The sequence below is a fragment of the Rousettus aegyptiacus genome, unplaced genomic scaffold (assembly GCF_014176215.1).
Source record: "Rousettus aegyptiacus isolate mRouAeg1 unplaced genomic scaffold, mRouAeg1.p scaffold_m13_p_7, whole genome shotgun sequence".
In the NCBI taxonomy this organism is placed as follows: Eukaryota; Metazoa; Chordata; class Mammalia; order Chiroptera; family Pteropodidae; genus Rousettus; species Rousettus aegyptiacus.
In genome coordinates, this window is record NW_023416310.1 from 47,745,167 (window position 1) to 47,768,762 (window position 23,596).

Here is a 23,596-nt window from a genome sequence, read left to right on the forward strand (position 1 = left end):
ACTTTATTCTACTGTGATAGAAATGTTACTCTCGTATAGCTCGATTCTTTCTTCCCTTTTTAGCAATTGTTGTATGTATTACACCTGTATGTTACAAACCCAAGAATACATTGTTATATTGCTTTAATTATATAATTTTATGTATTTTAAAGAAGCCTAGAGAAGTAGGGAGAGCAAGTATTTATTTATTTGAAAGTTTTTTAAAAATAATATTTTTCAGCTACAGTTGACATGCAATATTAGTTTCAGATGTACAACATAGTGATCAAACATTTATATAACTTAAAAGTGTGGTACTCATCTGACACCATACATAGTTATTACAATATTATTGAGTATATTCCCTATGCTGTACTTTACATCCCTGTGGCTATTTTTGTAACTGGCAGTTTGCACATTAAAATCCCTTCCCCCATTTCACCTATTCCTCCAGTCCCCCTTCCATCTGGTAGCCATCAAAATGTTCTCTGTATCTATGAGTTTGTTTCTGTTTTGTATGTTTATTTTAAGATTCCACATATAAGTGAAAACATGTGGTATTGTCTTCGACTTATTTTACTTAGCATAATACCCTCTGTGTCCACCCATGTTGTTGCAAATGGCAAGAGTTCATTCTTTTTTTATGCTGAGTAATATTTCATTGTCTGTACATACCAACCACATCTTTATCCATTTGTCTATCAATGGACACTTAGGTTGCTTCCATATCTTAGCTATTGTAAATAATCCTAAAATGAACATAGAGATCCATGTCTTTTTAAATTAGATTTTTGTTTTCCTTCAGATAAATACCCAGAATTGGAATTCGTAGGTCTCTCTTCAACTCTTATTATAGCCTTCGTTTTAAGGTCTGTTTTTGCCTGATGTAAATATTGCTACTTCAGCCTTTTTTTATTCTATTTCCATTTATATGAAATATCTTTTTTTCATCCCTTTACTTTCAAACATGCTGTGTATGTCTTTCTATCTGAAGTGGGTCTCTTGTGAGCAGCATATGTATATGAGTGTTGTTTTCTTACCAATTCAGCCACCCTATCTTTTTATTGGAACATGTAATCCATTTACATTTAAAGTAATTGTTGATAGATATGTAGTTATCGTCATTTTATTATGTGTGTGTGTATAGTATGTATTTTTTTCTTAAAGAAGTCCCTTTAACATTTCTTGTAATACTGGTTTGGTCATTATTTCTTCAAATAGATTTTCAATTCCTTGCTTTCTCTTCTTCCTCTGGTACCCCTATGATGTTAATGTTGGCCCACTTGGTGTTGTCCCAGAGACCTCTTAAACTATCCTCATGTTTTTGGATATTTTTTCTTTTTGCTGTTCTGATTGGATGTTTTCTGCTGTCTTATCTTCCAAATCACTGATTCAGTTCTCTCTTTTATCTACTCTGTTGATTCCCTCCAATGTAGTTTTCATTTCAGTTATTGTATTTATTTCTGACTGGTTCTTTTTTATGTTTCGTATATCCATTTTTATGTTTTCTGTCTCTGTTAAAGTTCTCATCTACTCTTTCCCTGAGTTCATTGAGCCTCCTTATAACTAGTGTTTTGAACTCTGCATCTGGTAGATTGCTTGCTTCATTTTGTTTCGTTTTTTTTCGGGAATTTTATTCTCATCCTTTGTTTACGACATGTCTCTTTGTCTACTCATTTTTGCTGCCTCCCTGTGTTTATTTCTGTATATTCGGTAGATCCGCTGTGTCTCCTGGTTTTAGTAGAGTGGCCTTATGTAGTGGGTGTCCTGTGGGGCCCAGGGGCCCAGTCTCCTTAGTCACCTGAGTCAGTGCCTCCAGGTGTGTCCCTTGTGTGACTTGTGTGTGCCCTCCTATTGTAGTTGAGCCTTACTTGCTGTTGGCATGTCAATGGGAGGGATAGATCTCAGGATGATTGGCTGTGAGGATTGACCATAACTACGTTGGAGGAACTGTTGTGCAGGGGCTCACCCTATGGCATAGGATTCACTTTAGCAGGGCTCTGGTGCCCGTCCAGTCTGTCCTGGAGGTGAGTCATTTGTGGTGGTGGTTGCATCATATTCTAATGTAGTGTGAAGCTGTGCACCAGGTGTGTTGGTTCTGGGATCTCTTGGGAGGGGCTCTGGTGCAGGCAAGGTCAGCCACTGCTTGTCCCCAGCCCAGGGTCACATATTCTGAGCTGTAGAGTGATCTACCGATGGTTGCTGCTTGTGCTGGGCTTAGAGGTGCCTGGGAGAAGCTAAGCTGTGAACCGAGACTGGCTGCCACTAGTGCTGGACTTGAGGCTGCATTAGCAAGAGGTATGGGGCATGCCAAGGCCAGATGCTGCATGTTTAGGGTTTGTGAACCTTTGAGAGATTTTAGGAAACTGTATCCTGAGCCAAGACAGGCTATTTGTATGTAAAAGCCACTGGATGCTGCTTGGGTGGGCCTGAAAGTTTGGTGGGGCTTGGTCTTAGGAAATCAACAGGGCGGGATGAATGGTGTTGGCCAGGTTGATGGAAAATCAGACTTAGTGCCTGCCTACATCTGCAGGATGGTTCGGGGGAAGGTTCAACAGAGGAACAGTGTGTCCACCTGCATTTCTGTCTAGGAGAAAACTTCCCCTCCAGTTCTTGCCTTGAAACCACACAATTTAGTTCCTCCCTGAATGTCCTTGGCACTTTTCGAGCTGCTACCTCAGCACTAGAGCTCAGAGTGAGTGAGTCCCATTAGCGAGTAAATTTGTGCACAGGTTCTTTCAGAGGAATACCTGGGACTTCAGCAGCTTTCTGCTGAGTTGTCTCTTTGCTTGGTTCTTTCAAACATCTAACTTGTGTACAGCTTCTTGGTTTCATGTAGCTGCCAGCCTCCTCTTCATTGCTCAACACCACGATTGCCATTGTTTTTGCCAATGTCCTTAGACTTGAACTTCCCCAGGCTCTTTTCCAAATAAAGTAAGTCTTCTGGAGATGTGTGGAGCTCCCAATTCTTACAGCTTGCCTTTCCTCTTGTGTAGAAGCTTTGTGACACTGCTCTGGAGCTGGGGGCTGGGACAATGGCTCACTTCTCTTAAAGTAACATACCCTTTCTGTAAGAATGGTGCTGGATGGGGATCGTGTGTATTCTCTGCTCTTGGATGGCCTAGTCTGGAGTGGAACCTTCACCCTGTGAGTGAGCTGAGATGGGGTTGATTGCAGCTCAGTGTTCTTAGTCTGCCATGTATGGTGTAACTCTTTTTTTGAAGTGGGCACTGGGTGGAGGTAGGGTTCTTGAGCTCTTTTATAACCCCTCTCCCAAGAGATGCTTTCTGTTCTGCCCCTTTACCATATGCATTATTTCAATTGATGTACTCAGTACCATTTTGATTATTTCGGTTGCATTTCCTTTCTCCCTATAAGACCCTGAGCTCCTGAATGGTGATACTGTGGTATAAGGCCTGACATTAAGATTCAATATTATGTGCCGTCTTGACATCTGAAACCAGGAGGACCTTAAAAGGCCTAACCACAAGTTTTCATGCTCTCACCAGATAGGCCCTTCACTTAGTGGTAAAGGTTTCCTGTGTGGCAAGTCCCCCTATTAACTAGATCAGCTGCACTCCACCTGGTCCTTAACCCCATTAGGTTGCACTCCTTTGGCAGCCTGTGAACTTATTCAAACAAGCCAATTACATCTACCTCTGGGAACCAAGGATCACCCTATCTTCTTGCTACTATAAAATCATTCTCCCACATTACAACTTAATCATTCTGTTCACAGTTGTAAGCCTTATATAGTCTCACATAGCCCAGTGTCCTCCTCACATAGGATGTGGGTATATATGGCTAATAAACTGCTCTCAATCTTCTCTCTCCAATGTCAGGTGTCATGTGTTTGGCCATTCCTGTAACCATCATGCAGGAATCTCCCCCTTACCAATGCGGTGAAGAGGAAGTGAATGAAAATAATTGTCTGTGTCTGTGTTCTGTAAATATTGTATAGAAATGGGCTCTTGATATCAATTGCCCTGATTCCTTATTTTTTTTTTTATTGGCAAATCCCCTGGATACAGTGTTACGATGGCCAGAAAACGACTGCCAAGTTGGGTTCAAATTGAATCTAAAGTGTGAATCAACATACTTTACAAGTGATGTAAAATAACAGCATGTAACAGAATTTGAGTAGTTCAGAGTACAAGGAGAGATTGAAAATAGAATGACAAACTTGAGTCTGGGTTATTGAGAATTGGTGATACCATTAGCAAGTAGGGAAGTGAATTTAGTTTTGGACATATTGAGTTTGATTCTTAGGAAATTAGTTTCGAGTGTCTTCAAAACCAATTGAAAAAATGGGAAATGTAAGTTTGGAAGACCTCAACAATCCATGATTAAATTATACTATAAGAATATTTAAGCTTTCCGAAGGAGCATGAGTATAGAGAAAATCGAAATGCTGAGGACAGAATGTCATAGAACACAGTAGGAGAAAGGGAGCCAATAGAGAATACAGAAAAGAAACAGATATTTTGTTTAAATTATTATGAAGTTTAGTTCTTACCATTCAATTTTCATTCCTTCTTTCATTTCTTCATCATGTCATACTGGATTTTATTGTATAAATGTGTAGGATTGCCATGTCTTCTTGGTGGATTGATCTTTTTATCATGTAATAATGGTCTTTGTCTTGAATTTGTAGGTGAATGTCTCTCACCAAATTTGGGAATTTTTCAGCCATTATTTCTTTGAAAATTTTATTTGGCCCCCCACCATTCTTTCTTACTTTAGTATTCTGTTGATAGGACTGTTAGATTTTTAGTTATAGTCCAAGAGGCCCTGTTTTTTTCTTTTTCTTATTTTTACACTTCAACAGTAAGTCATATATATGTTCACCTCCCATAGTTAGATTTTTTCTGTCACCACATATTTGGCTCTTTTTACCCCATCTACCTCCCCCCTTCCCCGCTACTCTCTGGTAACTACTAGTCTATTGTCCATGTGTCTATCCGTCCTGTTCATTTGTTGCTTTTAGGTTTATATCCCACATATAAGTGATATCATGTGGTTTTCAACTTTTTCTCTCTGGCTTATTTCTCTTAGCATGATTATCTCAAGGTCCATCCATGTTGTTGCAAATGGCAGTATTTCATCTCTTCTTATAACTGAGTAATATTCCATTGTATATATGTGATTTGTCCTCAGTTCACTGTTTCTGTCATCTCTATTCTGTTTTTGAGCTTCTTCAGTGAGTTTTATTTCTGTTATTGTATTTTTCATTACTTGAATTTCCATTTGGTCTTTTTTTATACTTCTGTTTCTTTGCTGAGTTTTTATCTTAATTTTGTTTCAGAATTCTTAATTGCTTTATTATGGTATAGGTATCATCTGAATCATCTGGTTATCTTTTTCATTCAAACTAACTTTCCTGGTACTTGGTATTGTGAATATTTTTAATTGCATCCTGTGCATTTTGGATGTTAGGAGACTTTTTAATCCTATTTAATCTTCCATTTTATCTGGCAGTTGCCCTATTTATGCATAGCATATAGGCCCTGGCTTACTTGTGTGGGCTGTGGTTTCAGAGACAGTTTAGTTTTAAGGAGCCTTCCATTCTGATCTGCTTTGGTCAGTGGTGCTATTGAGGTTCATGCTTGATCTCTGCTGGTGCTGCTTACGGGGGTAGAATGTTTTTCTCCCAGCCTGTTGCTCTTGGGTGGGAAGTGGGAGATACTGGCCCATAGGGTATAGGATGCTTCCCTGGGCCTGTCCTAAGGCACCTAGTAGTGCCTGTGGGTCTCCCACTTGATCCTTGCTGGTACCATCTATGGGGGTGGAAAGTGTTTTTCTAGGCCTTCTAGTGCATATAGGTGGAGTATGTAGCATGCTGGGCTCTTAGGAGACTGTTTTCCTGGGCCTCCTGGCAGGGCCTCTTAGTACTTGTGGTCTTCTCATTCAGTTTCTGCCAGTGCTTTTGGTGAGGAAAACACCTACCTTAGCTGGTTCCGTCTCTGGGTTGGTAATCAAGAGACTGGGAGTCAGTTGCCGGCTAGAGGGCTAGGAGATGCCACCTAGGCCTTCTCTTCATCCTCCTTCCTTCTCATTTTTATGGTGGTTACAGGTTACAAGCCTCTCCCAGGTCTATTTGGGATATATGAGAGTTAAAAAGAAAACCCTTGGAACATGCTACTTTGTTATTCCTCAAGATCTGTGGTCCCTAGACAGTCAGCTTTCCTCTTTCCAACCTTTCAGAGTCCTTTTATGGTTGCCTGTTGAATTATTTCCAGGAGGAGCAGGGAAAAGTGAGTTCGTGCTATTTTGTCTGGGGACCAGAAGACAACTTGATTTTTGAATATATGAAAACTTGGAGACATTATTGTCTTTGGGTTATTGGTAGAAATAATCAGGGTGGTAAGAAGTGATGTGAAGATCTTTCTCAGGCAATATGGAATAAGCTAAGGGATTTCAAGCCACAAAAGTTGGGGATATCTATGCCATGAAACTTTAACTTTTCTAAACTTTCACCATCATGAACAAATAATAATAGCTATCTTTTGTTTCTTGCTTATTTGCTAAGCATTTTCATAGATCATATTATTTTGTCTCTGTATCTGATTTATAATGATTAATATTGCTATTATCGTATTTGATAACTGAGCAGAATGAAGCTTAGAGAGGTTAAATAACTTTTCCCATAGCTGGTAAATTAGTGGAGTGCCACTTGTAAACCCAGGCAACTTTCTTCCAGAGCCTGCATTCTTAATCACTATATTATGCCACCTTTTATCTTTTCCTAAACCCCACTGTTTTATTCTTCTTGAACATTGATTATAATGTTCTTTTGTCTCCTCTATTAAAACTAAACTCTCTTGGCTGGTTACTAAGACCTTCTAAATTCTATTTATTTAACTTTAATTTTTTTGTATAATTTGGTCCTTCCAAGGCAAGCCATTTTGTTATTTTTGTTTACTTCTCTACCCCTAGAATCATGTTCAGTACTTTTCCTGATATATTACTTTAACTTTTCCCCTTTGCTGAGTGCTGTTTCCTCTCTTCAGAACATCTCTATATTCTACTTATAATTTAAGGCCTAATTCAAGTTCTACTTTTTTGTAAAAAGATTTTTGATCACTTCATTCCATATTGTTCTCACCCATTTTTGAATTTTAAATGTCTCGGTAATGTCACCATAAAATAGTATACTAACAATTTATTCAAATTATTTCTTAGGGCACCACAGTTTATTTTTGTTCAATGCTTAACACAAAACTTTGTACATTATAAAAGAATGGAAAAGTCTTGAAGATTGTTCCTAACCTAAGAGTTTCATTCAGTGATATATTACTGGCTGTCCTCAGCTTGTCTACAGCATAGGTAGAAATACAGTAGGAAACAATGCTTTGATCGTAACTTCTTCTGAGGTGATATTTACTCCCAGTGCTTTAATTACTTTCCCATGGCTGATGACTTCCAAATGAAAGACTCTATCCAGATATATCTCTTACTCCAAATGTTATTATCTACTTATGGGAATTCTTCATTTGGATGTCCCATGGTACCTTAACCTCAGAATTTTGAGGAACTAATCACTCTTCTGTATTTCCTCAGTTGAATGGGCAGCTACTTAGTTGCCAAGCCAGAAACTTGTATATCTTTCTTTGCTCTCATCCTAGTCCAATAACCTGATCCCATTGATTCTGATTCTCAGAGTTTTATTTTTTCTTATTTGTATTACTGCTTTAGTAATAGGAAACTGGTCATCTTTTCTGCCTTCCTGTCCATCCTCTGTATTAAGTCAGAATAGTCAGCCTTGATAATATCACTTGTAGTTTAAACTCTTGCTTTTTCCACTGTTACCTTCAGGCTAAATTTCATACCCCCGTTATGTCATAGAATGTCCCTGCTTATCTCTTAAGTCTCTCACACTTGCCTCTTTGATCACCTTGAACTACTGCCATTTCTTCATTATGCCAGGCTTTTTTATCTCCTTGATCTTAAAGGTACTCTTTTCTCTGATTGGAACACTTCCTTCCTGCACTTCTTGTGCCCGATTTCTACTCTCCATCCTTTCATTTTCAGCTTAGGTGTCTTCTAGGAAATATATCCTAGTTTCTACTCACCATGACTTCTTAAGAAAGAATCAGGTACTCCTTATATGTATTTTTATAGTATCCTATAAACATCCCCACTAATCACTGCACTCAACACATAATAATCGCCTGTTTACTTGTTTCAGTCTCTCACAAGATTTTCAAGCTCTTTGAGGGTAGAGTTGGGGCTTTGTTAATATTTTATTTGCATCTGGCCATGAAAAGTGGTAGCAATAAATATCTGTTGAATGACTCAATGAATTATTGAATATTAAAGGAATTAAATGTCAAGGTAGACTCAGTGGAAATGGGCACCACTATGGTAGGCTTCTTTGGAGATCAGTTCTTAAGAAAGCAGATCAAGTGAAAATAAAAATTGTATCTGGTTGAATTATTTTGAGTTGTTATTATGAAAGCCTGTGGGTTTGTTTGTTGCACTATTTTAAAGCTTTTATTGCTGTCATTGATATGGGGTCATCCCTGTTACTTGCATGTATGTGCCTTTATGTTACTTGGTGGTTATTGGGGTTTGGGATCCCTGCCTAATGAACTTAATTGTATTAGTATTCTTGCCATAATTTACAATTAACGCCCAGTCTTTGATTTAGCCTAAAGACTGTAGGTTATTTCCCTCTCTTTCTCTCCTCTCTCTCTTCTCTCCACCTTTCTCCCCCTCTCGCCCCTCTCTTCCCTCTCTCCTCTCTCTTCTCTCTGTGTTTGTGTATTTTGTTATCTCTCTCTTAGAGACATGATCTAGGTGTGGCTCAGAGTAAATGAGGACTTTGGTTTGGGGCAGGACTTTGGGAGGGTTCTCTTAAAGATGAGGGACTTGGAAGCAACACCCAAAATTTCACCTTCCTCCTTTTCTTTTCTGTGAGTAAGGGTGTACTTACTATTTGCTGGATGCTTTACATCTCGTTTAATGTTTTCTACAACCCTGTGAGTTATGATGAGCGAAATAACTTTCTCAGAGTTATTCTGTTAGGAAGTAGTGTATTTTGGATTTGAACCTCTGTCCGAGTGCAGAGTTCATGATCTTTCTACAACACCAGCAGTTCTTTAGCTTCTTTGAAACTACTGACTTCTAAGGAGTACGAAGAGTCTGCAGCCCACTTAACCTTACCAATTCCCACTTTCACATAGAAAAAGAATTTAGTGATAATAACAAAATATTAGGTTATAGTTTGAGCTAGTATATATGAATTTTATGCTACGAAATAATCCCCGTAAACTTTTAAAACTCAGCAGTTTTATTACATTTAACTTGATATTGTGTTGGAAGTTATTTAAATGGCATACATTTGTCAACAAGACAACATTAATGAAGTATCATTGTATAGGCACTTTGGAGGGATTTTGTTTACATAGGCTTTGTCAGTAAATGTGCCAGTAGTTCCTATTTTAACCATAATATATACATGATTTACAGTCTAGTGTGAGAATTTAAGTTTCATAACAGTTTATTCAAGGATTAACCAAGTAACCCACAACAAAATTGTGACTAATCTAGTTATTAATAATTAATAATTAGGAAATTATAAAAATGATGAAAGTACAGCAATTCATAATTAGGAAACAGGAATAACAATAATGAAAGCAAAGATTAATTTAAAATATTACCAATGTCTTTTTTAAAACTGCAGGAATTTCAATCCACTTTCTTTATACACAGAATTGGTACTTTTTTAGGATTGCCAGACCTCTAGTAGTGACTGAATTAAAGTTCTTGAAATCCAGAAATATGCCGGTTTCTTTTTGTATGCTAGTATTAATATCTTTAATAACTCAACTTGGAATGATTACTAGTAAGAATCTCTTAGTCATATGTAATATTAGACTGGAATTGTACCTCCTTTTGTCTGTGAGAAATAAAGAACTTGCTTGTTCTTACTGAATCGGGTCATAGAGGACTTTGAATTATACTTTGGGAAATAACAACCATGCTGTTTTTGTCTGCTAAGGAAGCTTTCTGTGTTAATAAGCATTTGGCTCCTGTGGGAAGAGTTCTTCAGCAGATCCTAACCAGATTATTAGTCTCCTCTCTTAAAAGGCACAAGTGTACAATTTTAGTATATTATAGTCTCTTTCATTTCTGATTTTAATTGAGTCTTGTCTCCATTTTTCTTGGTGAGTCTAACCAGAGGTTTGTTAATTTTTTTTATTTTTTAAAAGAAGCAGCTCTTCGTTTCATTGACTTTTTCATTGTCTTTTTATTCTCTATGTTAGCAAGTTATTTCTGTTCTGATATTTATTTCCTTCCTTTTACTAACTTTGAGCTTTGTTCTTTTTTTAGTTCTTCGAGGTGTAAAGTTAGCTTATTTGAGATTTTTGTTTCTTGATGGAGGCATTTGTTCTATAAACTTCCCTCTTAGAACTGCTTTTGTAGCATTCCATAGTTTTGGTTTGTTGTATTTCCATTTTCATTTGTCTCAAGGTATTTTTTTATTTCTCTGTTGATTTCTTCTTTGACCCATTGGTTGTTCAGGTTTTTAATATGCTTTGATTTATTAATTTTTGAGCCTTTTTTCCCCTCACAAAAATTTTCATGACCTCCTCTTCTTCTAAAGTTATTATGCAGCACACATTCTTGTCTTCTCTTTTAGTTTTCTTGAAGAGCTAATACTTAATATTTCTACCTTTTTACCTTACAGTTCACTCCTCATCCAGTTTCATCCTATATTCAGCTACTTTTTTGAAGCCCACTAGTGAGTTTAGAATGTCAGTCACTCAGTTGAAGTGAGAGAGTTCACATTTTGAGTTTGAAGGCTGAAGTATCTATTTTTATCATTAACTCACTGTACAACTCTAAAAAATATATCTTTATTACTCAAAATGTGGCCTGAAGACCAATATTATTGCGTATCACCAAGGAGCTTGCTAGAAATGCAGAATGTAAGATTCCACCCCAGACCCGTTGAATCAGAATCTAACAAAATCTTCACTTTGAGCAGCACTGTTATGTCCTTATCTTTGAGACTTAATTTCCCTATTCATAAAGTATAGATAATACTTGATGTATATATCAATCATCTTACTATACCATCTGACATGCCATATGTTTTACTAATTTACTTATTGGCTGCTTTCTATTAGAATGTAAGCTTTGCGAGACAGAATTAGAATGTAAACTTTGTCTGTTTATTGCTTCCATTTCCTGTGTCTAGAACAGTGACTGGGCCATAATAAACATTCATCTTTTTTTTTTTTGAATGAACATTACTTGTCAAATCTTGCCATTTATATTGCAGTCATTTACTTTCCACTGCCGTTTAGAACTACTTTTATTTAGAATTACTGTATTAGACAGTACCAGTATAGAACATTTCCATTGTTGCAGAAAGCTCTGTTAGACAATGCTGCTTGCACTTTTGCATACCCTTTCCACTCATCTTAAACCTGTATTTCTACAGTATAGTTCTGATCATATCTGTCAACAATTTTCTCTGCACATAGAATTAAGTTTAAACTTCTTAGTGTACCCTTTAGAGTGTTTACAGTTTCTTATAGTTCAAAATGCATATCTTATTATGATTTTACTTATTAGGAGAGTCATTTAAACCCACTGCCTGCATAACATCTATCTGAGCCATATTGTATTGCCCTTGTAGACCTTGGGGGAAGGAGAACTTATGAAAATAAGGTGATGATTCTCTGCTATGCCGTGGAATAAAGTATTTTGTCTCAATTGAGGAGTCTTGTATCTTCTGCCAGCATACATGACACAATAATAGGCTAACTTATTAGTTTATGAGTAGGGTGAAATCCAATCCCAGAGTAGACAGCATTTTCCCAAAAATTATTTAAAAATCCATAATTTAAGATCTGTATAATATTTCATCAAATATTTTATGTAAAATTTCATCAGATATATGTAAATATTTCATTAAAAATCTTTTAATCTATTACTCTATTGTTGTGTAGTTAAATTATTTACTCATTAGATTACTGCTTTAACTGGCTTCGTAACTATTAGTGTCCTTTGATGTTTTTTCCTTAGGATTCCATTCTAGAAGTATAAAGTCCCAAGGAAGGAAAGCTTGCTTTATTTTTTTTTAGTACATAAAGAAAACTTTTAATTCAAAAAAATATATATTAACAATATCAACAAATCTCTTTTTCTTTAGAAGATAATTCTAAAGGAGGCACAACTGAAATTACTCAATCCAACTTGAAACCAGGCATCACTACCACTCCTGGAGATTTAGACATCGGATCTCATTTACCCTTGTCCCCTGAGGACTTTTCTCAATTTGTCGTAAGGTCTTCTGTGGAGAATACTGTTGGTCAACACGCTTATACTCTCAACCAACAAATATTGGCAGATGGTCGTGTAACTGAAGAGACACCAAATGTTTTAGCTGTTCCTGAACTAGCAGACCAGAAGACTGGGGTATCAACAGTACCCTCTAGTTCCTACTCACAAAGAGAGAAACCCAATATTTTCTACCCACAGGCCTTGAGAAACAGTAATCTAACTGAAGAGGCTCTAAGAGTTTTAGCTGTTTCTGGAGCTGCTGACCAGAAGTCTGGCATATCTACAATTCCTCTAAACTCCTACTTACTTGGAGAGAAGCCCCATATTTTCTATCAACAGACATTGCCAGAAAGTCATCTAACTGAAGAGGCATTGAAAATTTCAGGTTCTCCTGCACTTGCTGACCAAAAGAGTGGGATACCTACAGTAACCTCTGCTTCTTACTCATATAGAGAGAAGCCCTTTATTTTCTCCCAACAAGAGCTGCCAGGCAGTCAGCTAATTGAACAGTTTCAGCAAGTTTCAGCTGTTCCTGTACCCGCTGAACAGAAGACTGGGATATCAGCTGTACCCTCTACTTCTTACTCACATGGAGAGAAACCCCATATTTTTTATCAACAGGCATTGTCAGAAAGTCATCTAACTGAACAGGCACTGAAAGTTCCAGCTGCTCTTGGTTCTACTGAAGAGAAGACTGGGGTACCAACAGTACCCTCTACTCCTTACTCGCATAGAGAGAAGCCCAGTGTTTTCTTCCAACAAGAGTTGCCGGACAGTCATCTAACTGAACAGCCTCAGCAAATTTCAGCTGTTTCTGGATTCGCTGACCAGAAGACTGACGGGATACCAACAGTAGCTTCTTCTCCTTACTCACATAGAGGGAAGTCCAGTGTTTTTTACCAACAGGAGTTGCCAGACAGTCAACTAACTGAACAGTCTCAGCAAATTTCAGCTGTTTCTGGATTTGCTGACCAGAAGACTGGGGTTCCAACAGTTCCTTCTACACCTTACTCACATAGAGAGAAACACATTGTTTTCTACCATCAGGAGTCACCAGACAGTCATCTAACTGAACAGCCTCAGCAAATTTCAGCTGTTTCTGGATTTGCTGACCAGAAGACTGACGGGATACCAACAGTAACTTCTCCTTACTCACATAGAGGGAAGTCTAGTGTTTTCTACCAACAGGAGTTGCCAGACAGTCAACTAACTGAACAGTCTCAGCAAACTTCAGCTGTTTCTGGATTTGCTGACCAGAAGACTGGGGTTCCAACAGTACTGTCTACTCCTTACTCACATAGAGAGAAACGCATTGTTTTCTACCATCAGGGATCACCAGACAGTCATCTAACTGAACCGTCTCAGCAAATTTCAGCTGTTTCTGGATTCGCTGACCAGAAGACTGACGGGATACCAACAGTACCGTCTATTCCTTACTCAGATAGAGAGAAACACAGTGTTTTCTTTGACCAGGAGTTGCCATACAGTCATCTAACCGAACAGGCACTGAAAGTTCCAGCTGCTCTTGGATCTGCTGAAGAGAAGACTGGGGTACCAATAGTACCTTCTACACCTTACTCACATAGAGAGAAGCCCAGTGTTTCCTACCAGCAGGAGTCACCAGATAGTCAACTAGCTGAACAGCCTCAGCAAATTTCAGCTGTTTCTGGATTCACTGACCAGAAGACTGACGGGATACCAACAGTAACTTCTCCTTACTCACATAGAGGGAAGTCCAGTGTTTTCTACCAACAGGAGTTGCCAGACAGTCAACTAACTGAACAGTCTCAGCAAATTTCAGCTGTTTCTGGATTTGCTGACCAGAAGACTGGGGTTCCAACAGTACCATCTACTCCTTACTCACATAGAGAGAAACGCATTGTTTTCTACCATCAGGAGTCACCAGACAGTCATCTAACTGAACAGCCTCAGCAAATTTCAGCTGTTTCTGGATTTGCTGACCAGAAGACTGGCGGAATACCAACAGTAACTTCTTACTCACATAGAGAGAAGCCCAGTGTTTTATACCAACAAGAGTTGCCAGACAGTCATCTAACTGAACAGTCTCAGCAAATTTCAGCTGTTTCTGGATTTGCTGACCAGAAGACTGGGGTTCCAACAGTACCATCTACTCCTTACTCACATAGAGAGAAACGCATTGTTTTCTACCATCAGGAGTCACCAGACAGTCATCTAATTGAACAGCATCAGCAAGTTTCAGCTGTTTCTGGATTTGCTGACCAGAAGACTGACGGGATACCCACAGTACCGTCTACTCCTTACTCAGATAGAGAGAAACACAGTGTTTTCTTTGACCAGGAGTTGCCATACAGTCATCTAACCGAACAGGCACTGAAAGTTCCAGCTGCTCTTGGATCTGCTGAAGAGAAGACTGGGGTACCAATAGTACCCTCTACACCTTACTCACATAGAGAGAAGCCCAGTGTTTCCTACCAGCAGGAGTCACCAGACAGTCAACTAACTGAACCGTCTCAGCAAATTTCAGCCGTTTCTGGATTCGCTGACCAGAAGACTGACGGGATACCAATAGTACCGTCTACTCCTTACTCACATAGAGAGAAACGCATTGTTTTCTACCATCAGGGATCACCAGACAGTCATCTAACTGAACCGTCTCAGCAAATTTCAGCTGTTTCTGGATTCGCTGACCAGAAGACTGGCGGGATACCAACAGTACCATCTATTCCTTACTCAGATAGAGAGAAACACAGTGTTTTCTTTGACCAGGAGTTGCCATACAGTCATCTAACCGAACAGGCACTGAAAGTTCCAGCTGCTCTTGGATCTGCTGAAGAGAAGACTGGGGTACCAATAGTACTTTCTACACCTTACTCACATAGAGAGAAGCCCAGTGTTTCCTACCAGCAGGAGTCACCAGACAGTCATCTAACTGAACAGCCTCAGCAAATTTTAGCTGTTTCTGGATTCGCTGACCAGAAGACTGACGGGATACCAACAGTAGCTTCTTCTCCTTACTCACATAGAGGGAAGTCCAGTGTTTTTTACCAACAGGAGTTGCCAGACAGTCAACTAACTGAACAGCCTCAGCAAATTTCAGCTGTTTCTGGATTCGCTGACCAGAAGACTGACGGGATACCAACAGTAGCTTCTTCTCCTTACTCACATAGAGGGAAGTCCAGTGTTTTTTACCAACAGGAGTTGCCAGACAGTCAACTAACTGAACAGCCTCAGCAAATTTCAGCTGTTTCTGGATTTGCTGACCAGAAGACTGGCGGAATACCAACAGTAACTTCTTACTCACATAGAGAGAAGCCCAGTGTTTTATACCAACAAGAGTTGCCAGACAGTCATCTAACTGAACAGTCTCAGCAAATTTCAGCTGTTTCTGGATTCGCTGACCAGAAGATTGGGGTTCCAACAGTAACTTCTACTCCGTACTCACATAGAGAGAAACGCATTGTTTTCTTTCACCAGGAGTTGCCATACAGTCATCTAACTGAACAGGCACTGAAAGTTCCTGCTGCTTCTGGATCTACTGAAGAGAAGACTGGGGTACCAATAGTACCTTCTACACCTTACTCACATAGAGAGAATCCCAGTGTTTTCTACCAACAAGAGTTGCCGGACAATCATCTAACTGAACAACCTCAGCAAATTTCAGCTGTTTCTGGATTTGCTGACCAGAAGACTGGCGGAATACCAACAGTAACTTCTCCTTACTCACATAGAGAGAAGCCCAGTGTTTTATACCAACAAGAGTTACCGGACAGTCATTTAACTGAACAGTCTCAGCAAATTTCAGCTGTTTCTAGATTTGCTGACCAGAAGACTGACGGGATACCCACAGTACCGTCTACTCCTTACTCAGGTAGAGAGGAACACAGTGTTTTCTTTGACCAGGAGTTGCCATACAGTCATCTAACTGAACAGGCACTGAAAGTTCCAGCTGCTCTTGGATCTACTGAAGAGAAGACTAGAGTACCAACAGTTTCCTCTACACCTTACTCACATAGAGAGAAGCCCAGTGTTTCCTACCAGCAGGAGTCACCAGACAGTCATCTAACTGAACAGCCTCAGCAAATTTCAGCTGTTTCTGGATTTGTGGACCAGAAGACTGGGGTTCCAACAGAACCCTCTACTCCTTACTCACATAGAGAGAAACACATTGTTTTCTACCAGCAGGAGTCACCAGACAGTACTCTAACTGAACAGCCTCAGCAAATTTCAACTATTCCTATATTCACTGAGCAGAACACTAGGATCCTAACTGGGGCCTCTGGGTCCTACTCATTTGAAGAAAAGCCCCACATTTTCTACCGGCAGGCATTACCAGATAGTCATCTAACTGAAGAATCTCTGCAAGTTTCATCCCCTCCTAAACCAGATGACCAGAAGACTGATATACTAACAGTACCCTCTAGTTCCAACTCACATAGAGAGAAGCCCAATATTTTCTACCAACAGGAGTTGTCAGGCAGTCATTTAACTAAACAGACTCAGGAAGTTTCAACTCTTTCTGGATCATTATCTGACCAGAAGACTGGGATAACAACAGTAACCTCTACTTCTTACTCACACAGAGAGAAGCCCTTTATTATCTACCCACAGAGTTTATCAAATAGTCATATACCTGAAGAGTCTCTGAAAGTTACAGTTGTTCCTGGACCAGCTGACCAGAAGACTGGGTTACCATCAGAACCTTCTAGTTCCTACTCTACTAAAGAGAAGCCTGTTAGTTTCTATCCACGGGTCTTACCAGACATTCATTTTACAGAAGAGGCCCCGAAAGTTTCCACTGTTTCTGAATCACCTGACCAGAATACTGGGGTACCAACACAGAGCTTGACAAAGAGTCATGTACCTGAAGAGGCTCTGAAAGTTTTAGCTGTTCCTAGACCAGCTGACCAGAAGACAGGGGTACCAATAGTACTCTCTACTTCCTATCCACATAGAGAGAAGCATATTATTATTTCACCACAGGCCTTACCAGACAGTCATCTACTTGAAGAGGCTTTAAAAGTTTTAGCTGTTTCTGGACCTGCTGACCAGAAGACTGGGTTACCATCAGAATCTTTTAGTTCCTACTCAGATAGAGAGAAGCCCATTATTTTCTACCCACAGAGCTTGACAAAGAGTTATATACCCGAAGAGGATCTGGAAGTTTTAGCTGTTCCTAGACCAGCTGACCAGAAGACTGAGACTGAGGTACCAATAGTACCCTCTTCTTCATACCCACATAGAGAGAAGCGCATTATTATTTCACCACAGGCCTTGCTAGGCAGTCATTTACTTGAGGAAGCTCTAAAAGTTTCACCTGTTTCTGAACTTGCTGACCAGAAGACTGGGTTACCATCAGAACTTTCTAGTTTCTACTCACCTAGAGAGAAGTCCAATATTTCCTACCCACAAGAGTTGCTAGATAGTCATCTAACTGAAGAGACTTTGAAAATTTCATCTGCTTCTGAAATAGGTGACCAGAAGACTGGGGTACCAACAGTACCTTCAAGTTCCTACTCACTCGGAGGGAAGCCCATTATTTTCTACCAACAGGCCTTACCAGATAGACATCTCACTGAAGAGGCTCTGAATGTTTCAGTTTCTCCTGGACCAGCTGACCAGAAGATTGGGATACCTACAGTAACCTCTCCTTCCTACTCTCATAAAGAGAATCCCCTTATTTTCTACCCACAGTCCTTATCAGACAGGCAGCTAACTGAAGAGGTTCAGAAAGTTTCAGCTGTTCCTCTACCAAGTGACCAGAAAACCAGAATACCGTTAGTGACCTCTGCTTCCTACTCAAATAAAGAGAAGCCCGTTATCTTCTATCAGCAGGCCTTGCCAGATAGTCAGCCAACTGTAGAAGCTCTGAAAGTTTCAACTGTTCCTGGACTAGGTGACCAGAATACCAGAAAACCAACAGTAACCTCTGCTGCTTACTCACACGGAGAGAAGCCTGTTACTTCTTACCAACAAAAGTTGCCAGGTAGTCATCTAACTGAAGAAGCTCTGAAAGTTTCAGGTATTCCTGGAACAACTGACCAGAAGACTGGATTACCTGTGGTACCATCTAGTTTCTATTCTTACAGAGAGAAGCCCATCATTTCTTACCAGCAAGAGTTGTCAGATCTTACTCAGACAGCTTTAAAAGTTTTAGGCATTCCTGGACCAGATAACCAGAAGACTAGGATACCAGTAGTAACCTCTACTTCTTACTCACATGGAGAGAAGCCTGTTATTTCTTACCAGCAAGACTTGTCAGATCCTAATGAAGATGCTTTAAATGCTTTAGTGGTTCCTGGACCAGTTGATCAGAAGACTGGTATACGAATTGTGCCGCATTCTTCGTATTCACATAGAGAAGGTTCCATCTTTTCGTACCAGAAGGAATTGCCAGATAATACTGAAGAAACTTTGGAAGTTTCCACTGTCTCTGGACCAGCTGATCAGAAGACTGCAGTACAAATAATCCCCTCTAGTTCCTACTCATATAAAGAGAAGGGCAGTATTTTTAACCAGCGGAAACTGCCAGATACTCCCGAAGAAGCTTTAAACGTTTTTGTTATTCCTGGACCAGCTGACCAGAAGACTGAGATACTAGCAGGACCTTCTAGTTCTTACCCACATAAAGAGAAACCCAAGATTTCGACTGTGATTGGACCAGATGACCAGAAGACTCCATTACTGACAGTTTTTCATAATTCTTATTCTCAGAGAGTAAAGCCCAGTATTTTCTTTAAACAGCATTTGCCAGGTAGAAATCATGGTGAAGATATTCTGAAGATTTCATCTGTCTCTGAACCAACCGATGTGAATTCTGGGATACCAGTACATCTTCCTAGTTCCTATTTACACAGAGAGAAATCCAATATTTTCTACCCACAGGAATTGCCAGACAAACATCTAACTGAAGATGTACTGAAGGTTTCAACAATTCCTGGACCAGCTGACCAAACAACTGTGTTACCAACAGCAACTCCTAGTTTTATTTCACACAGAGAGAAACCAAATACATTCTCTCAGTGGGATTTGGCAGATAGGTATCTAACTGAAAACACCCTGAAGTTCTCACGTGGTCCTGGGCAATCTGATCAGATTACTGGGTTGTCAACAGTTCCCCCTGGTGCTTATTATTCACATAGTGAGAAGCACAAACTTGTTTCAGATCATGTCCAAAAACTAATAGATAATTTGGATTCTCCTAATTCTAGTATTATCTCAAACAATATGTCTTTAAATTCTCAGGCTAATAGTAGAATTGTTATAAATAAGCCAGAACCTTCAGGTTTTGACGATGTTGGCTCTGAAGAATTCCAATATGCAGACAGTGGTTCTAAAACTCTTAAAGAGATTCGGACACTTTTAATGGAGGCAGAAAATATAGCTTTGAAACGATGCAATTTTCCTGCTCCCCTTGTCCCTTTCAGAGATGTTAGTGATATTTCATTTATTCAGTCTAAGAAGGTGGTTTGCTTCAGAGAACCCCTTAAAACTGATGAATCTAATGTCGATTTGCCTCAGAGACAGCCATTCACGGAGGAAAGCCCAAGCAACAAGTGTATACAGAAAAATATTAGCACACAGACAAATCTCAAATGCCAGAGAGACACTGAAAATTGGGAGTTGATTAGTTCCACTACAGTTAGAAATCCTCTACAAGAAGCAGAAAGCAAAGCTAGAAAGGCATTAGATGAAACCCTTCAGCACTGTAAAGCAGTCAAATCTGTAATGAGATCTGAACCTGAAGGGTGTAGTGGAACCATTGGGAATAAAATTCTTATCCCTATGATGACTTTCATAAAAAGTGATTCAAGTAGTGATGCAAGTTCCTGTTCATGGGACAGTAATTCCTTAGAGTCAGTTTCTGATGTTCTTCTAAACTTATTTCCATATGCTTCACCGAGGACAAGCATAACAGATAGCAGAGAGGAAGAGGGTGTGTCAGAGAGTGATGATGGGGGTGGTAGTAGTGTAGATTCACTGGCGGCACATGTGAAAAACCTTCTGAAATGTGAATCCTCATTGAATCATGCTAAACAAATACTCAGAAATGCAGAGGAAGAGGAATGTCGAGTACGAGCACGAGGTAGGAATTGATATTATTAAGTCAGATGAAGCTTATACACATAGTTTAATAATTTGTTTAAAGTTAAGTGTTTGGAATTCCAAATTTATCTTCTTGTAGAATGTTAGGATGATTACACTTTCCACTAGCAATCTAGTGTACATTCATTTAACTAATAATGTAGCTAAATCACAGTATTAATAGTGTAATCTGAGTTTAGGTCCTTATGAAAAGTAGGTTCTTATGTCTAATGGAGAAATAGGAGATAGCTTGGGTATACAGACTCCTAAAGTGCTCATGTTTCCCCTAATCTGCCCATTATTATATACTTATTTGGATACAGAAAAAAAAAAGTTTGCTCTGCTCTAAATCACTCTGTATCATAAAACTATATATACTTTCTTATCCCTTTGCTAATGAAATTCTTAAAGCAAATCTTAGACATTAGAAAAAACTAATCAAGGTATTTCACACTAAAACTTGAGTTACATATTTAAAAGAGAATATTTACTAATCCCATTTGTCTCTAATAGTAAAATTCCATTAAAAAAGAAAAAAATCTTGACAGTATGGGGAATATATTTTGGAGGGCTATTTATAAGCAATTCAGGCCTATCTGGGAATCTTTCCTTGAGATTAACTGCCTGTATCATTTCTTCTATTGTTTATGCATATTTTGATTCTCAAAAAACACCTGCAAGTTTTATTATTTTAAAATACCAGCTCTCATGGAGGTGACAATAACTAGCATGAGCTAATGGGGAAGGCAGAGGGATTGTCTTGATTAGAAGGAAGATTAAGATAATATGATTGAATACCATATTTAATGTGGCCTCTTCGGAGAAATATCTGTAGAATATGGTAAAATCAGACTTTTAAGTGAAATGATCTCGAGAACTTGTAATAGTTTGTCATAAAATTGAGAGTATGTGTTTTTTGCTCAGCATATTGTATGCATTAAATTGGATATATTGATGATCTGTACTCTTATAATCACTAGCAAATTACCACATTTGCATTGTCTAATCTCAGGTGTTTTTATGCTTTCTCTCCAGCCTGGAATCTGAAGTTTAATATGGCTCGTGACTGTGGCTACTCCATTTCAGAATTAAATGAGGATGACAGGAGAAAAGTGGAAGAGATCAAAGCAAAGTTATTTGGTCATGAGAGAACAACAGATTTGTCTAAGGTATAAAAGAAATCTAGTCTAACCAGTATACTGTGTATCAGAAATTAATATAAAAAAGTATGGAATGCCAACTGTAATTGGAGGGACAAAAGAAAGAAAAAAGAAAACTAGAAAAGAGAAAATGTAGAAGAAAGGGGAGTAGAATTTGGATCTCTTATGTAGATCTTGGTGACTAGCTGAGTCACTGATAAGACAGTCTTTGGCTTAAAGTATTAGGAGTCTTAAATCTTCAAAAGTTAAGATTAGAAATTAATTCTATAGGTTTTGATTAATCCCAAATATATCTATTGAAAAAAACCTACTTCCTTTGGAAAATCAGAATGGATTTGTTTTATTGGTAAATTGCCACTTCTATTTTCTCTTGAGGTTGATATCAGCTATTTTTAGATGTGTATTCTCTGCTTAAGAGCACAGAGCTATAATAGCCTATGTATAAGTGACTTTATTTTTAATAGTATTTATTTTCTTTCCCTTGTGAACTGCTTCAGGCATAGAAAAGGATCTGTCTATATATCTGTATCTATATATGTATAGCTATACATATCATGTATATAAAGACTAAAGTAAAATTAATTCCTGTATATTAACCATTCTGTTTGAGAAATAGAATGTTACCAAAGAGCACTGAAGTCCTGTGTCCCTTTCCCCAGTCATAATTTTTTTACTTCCTATCCTGACATATATTGGTTTTCTTGCTGTTCAGTATGGTTTTGAACTCTATGATAGGTGGAATTAACATGGTATATATAATTGCGTTTTTCATACAGTTGTAGGTTTTTGAGATTCTTCTGTGTAATTGTACATAGTTTTAGTTTATTCCTTTTTATTTCTGTACATAGTCATTATATGAATATATCATAGTTTATCCATTCTCTTGAGGGTAGGGTATTTGGTCTTCTATTATGAACAGTAATAGGGTATAAGAATACCTGTCTTAATAGGGTTTTCGTATGGCTTACATGAGATAATGCCTATAAAATGCCTAGTAGAATGTGTGATGTCTAATTAGTACTCAGTAATTGTCACTTACGGTTATTATAAATCCTATAAAAATCGATATAGGTATCATATATGTAGACTTTATAGCCCAATTCATAGTTTCTTAGAAAATTGTTCATCAGTGATATAGCATAATTATTTTGACTTATCAATTTTAGAGACGTTTTTATTTATTTATTTAAATTAGTTTCAAGTATATAGCCCATTAGTTAGACATCTGTATAGTTCATAAAATGATCCCCTCAATTGCTCCCTCCCTCCCCTGGCCCTCCACCTAGCTAACATATTAATGCTAACTGCATTCCCTATGCCGTGTTCCCCATCCCCGTGACCAACTATCAACTACTAATTTGTACTTCTTTAACCCTTTACCTCATTCTCCCAGCTTCCCAACCCCCCTTCTCTCTGCCCATCACCAAATTGTCCACTATATTTGTGAATCTGTTTTTGATTAGTTTGTTCCTTTTGTTCCATGTATGTGAAATCGTATGATATTTCTCTTTCTCTGTCTGACTTAATTTCATTCAGCATAATAACCTCTAGGTCCATCCATGTCATCGCAAATGGTAGGATTTCATTTGCTTTTTAATGGCTGAGTAATATTCTATTGTATATATGAACCATAATTTCTTTATCCAGTCATCTGTTGATGGGCATTTAGGTTGCTTCCGTATCTTGGCTATTGTAAATTGTGCTGTCATGAATACTGGGTGCATAGATCTTCATGAATTATTGTTTTGGTTTTCTTTGGATAAATGCCCAGAAGTTCAACTGCTGGGCCAAAAGGTATATCCATTTTTAATTTTTTGAGAAACCTCCATACTGTTTTCCATAGCAGCTATACCAGTTTGCAGTCCCACCAACAATGTATGAGGGTTTTTTTTTCTCCGCATCCTCGCCACCACTTGCTCTTTTTTGATTTTTTGATGATAGCCATTCTGACAGTGTGAGGTGAAAAGATTTTTACAAGTATAAATTAGATTGAATTTTAGGATTACATCTATGCTTGTGAAAAACAAAATTAACAAATAATAAAATAGATGGTTAGTTACCTTAGCGTTCTTTGTTTAAAGTATGTATTTTCCCCA

At 38.4% G+C, this 23,596-nt stretch overlaps 1 protein-coding gene across 1 annotated transcript in view; it reads left to right on the forward strand.

Annotated features, from left to right (window-relative positions):
• ALMS1 (ALMS1 centrosome and basal body associated protein) overlaps positions 1–23,596 on the forward strand; it is a 157,259-nt gene that overhangs the window by 40,954 nt on the left and 92,709 nt on the right. Inside the window, 2 exon segments of the mRNA XM_036224753.1 lie at positions 12,146–20,341; positions 21,376–21,509. Of these exon segments, the coding sequence (XP_036080646.1) occupies positions 12,146–20,341; positions 21,376–21,509 (8,330 nt within the window).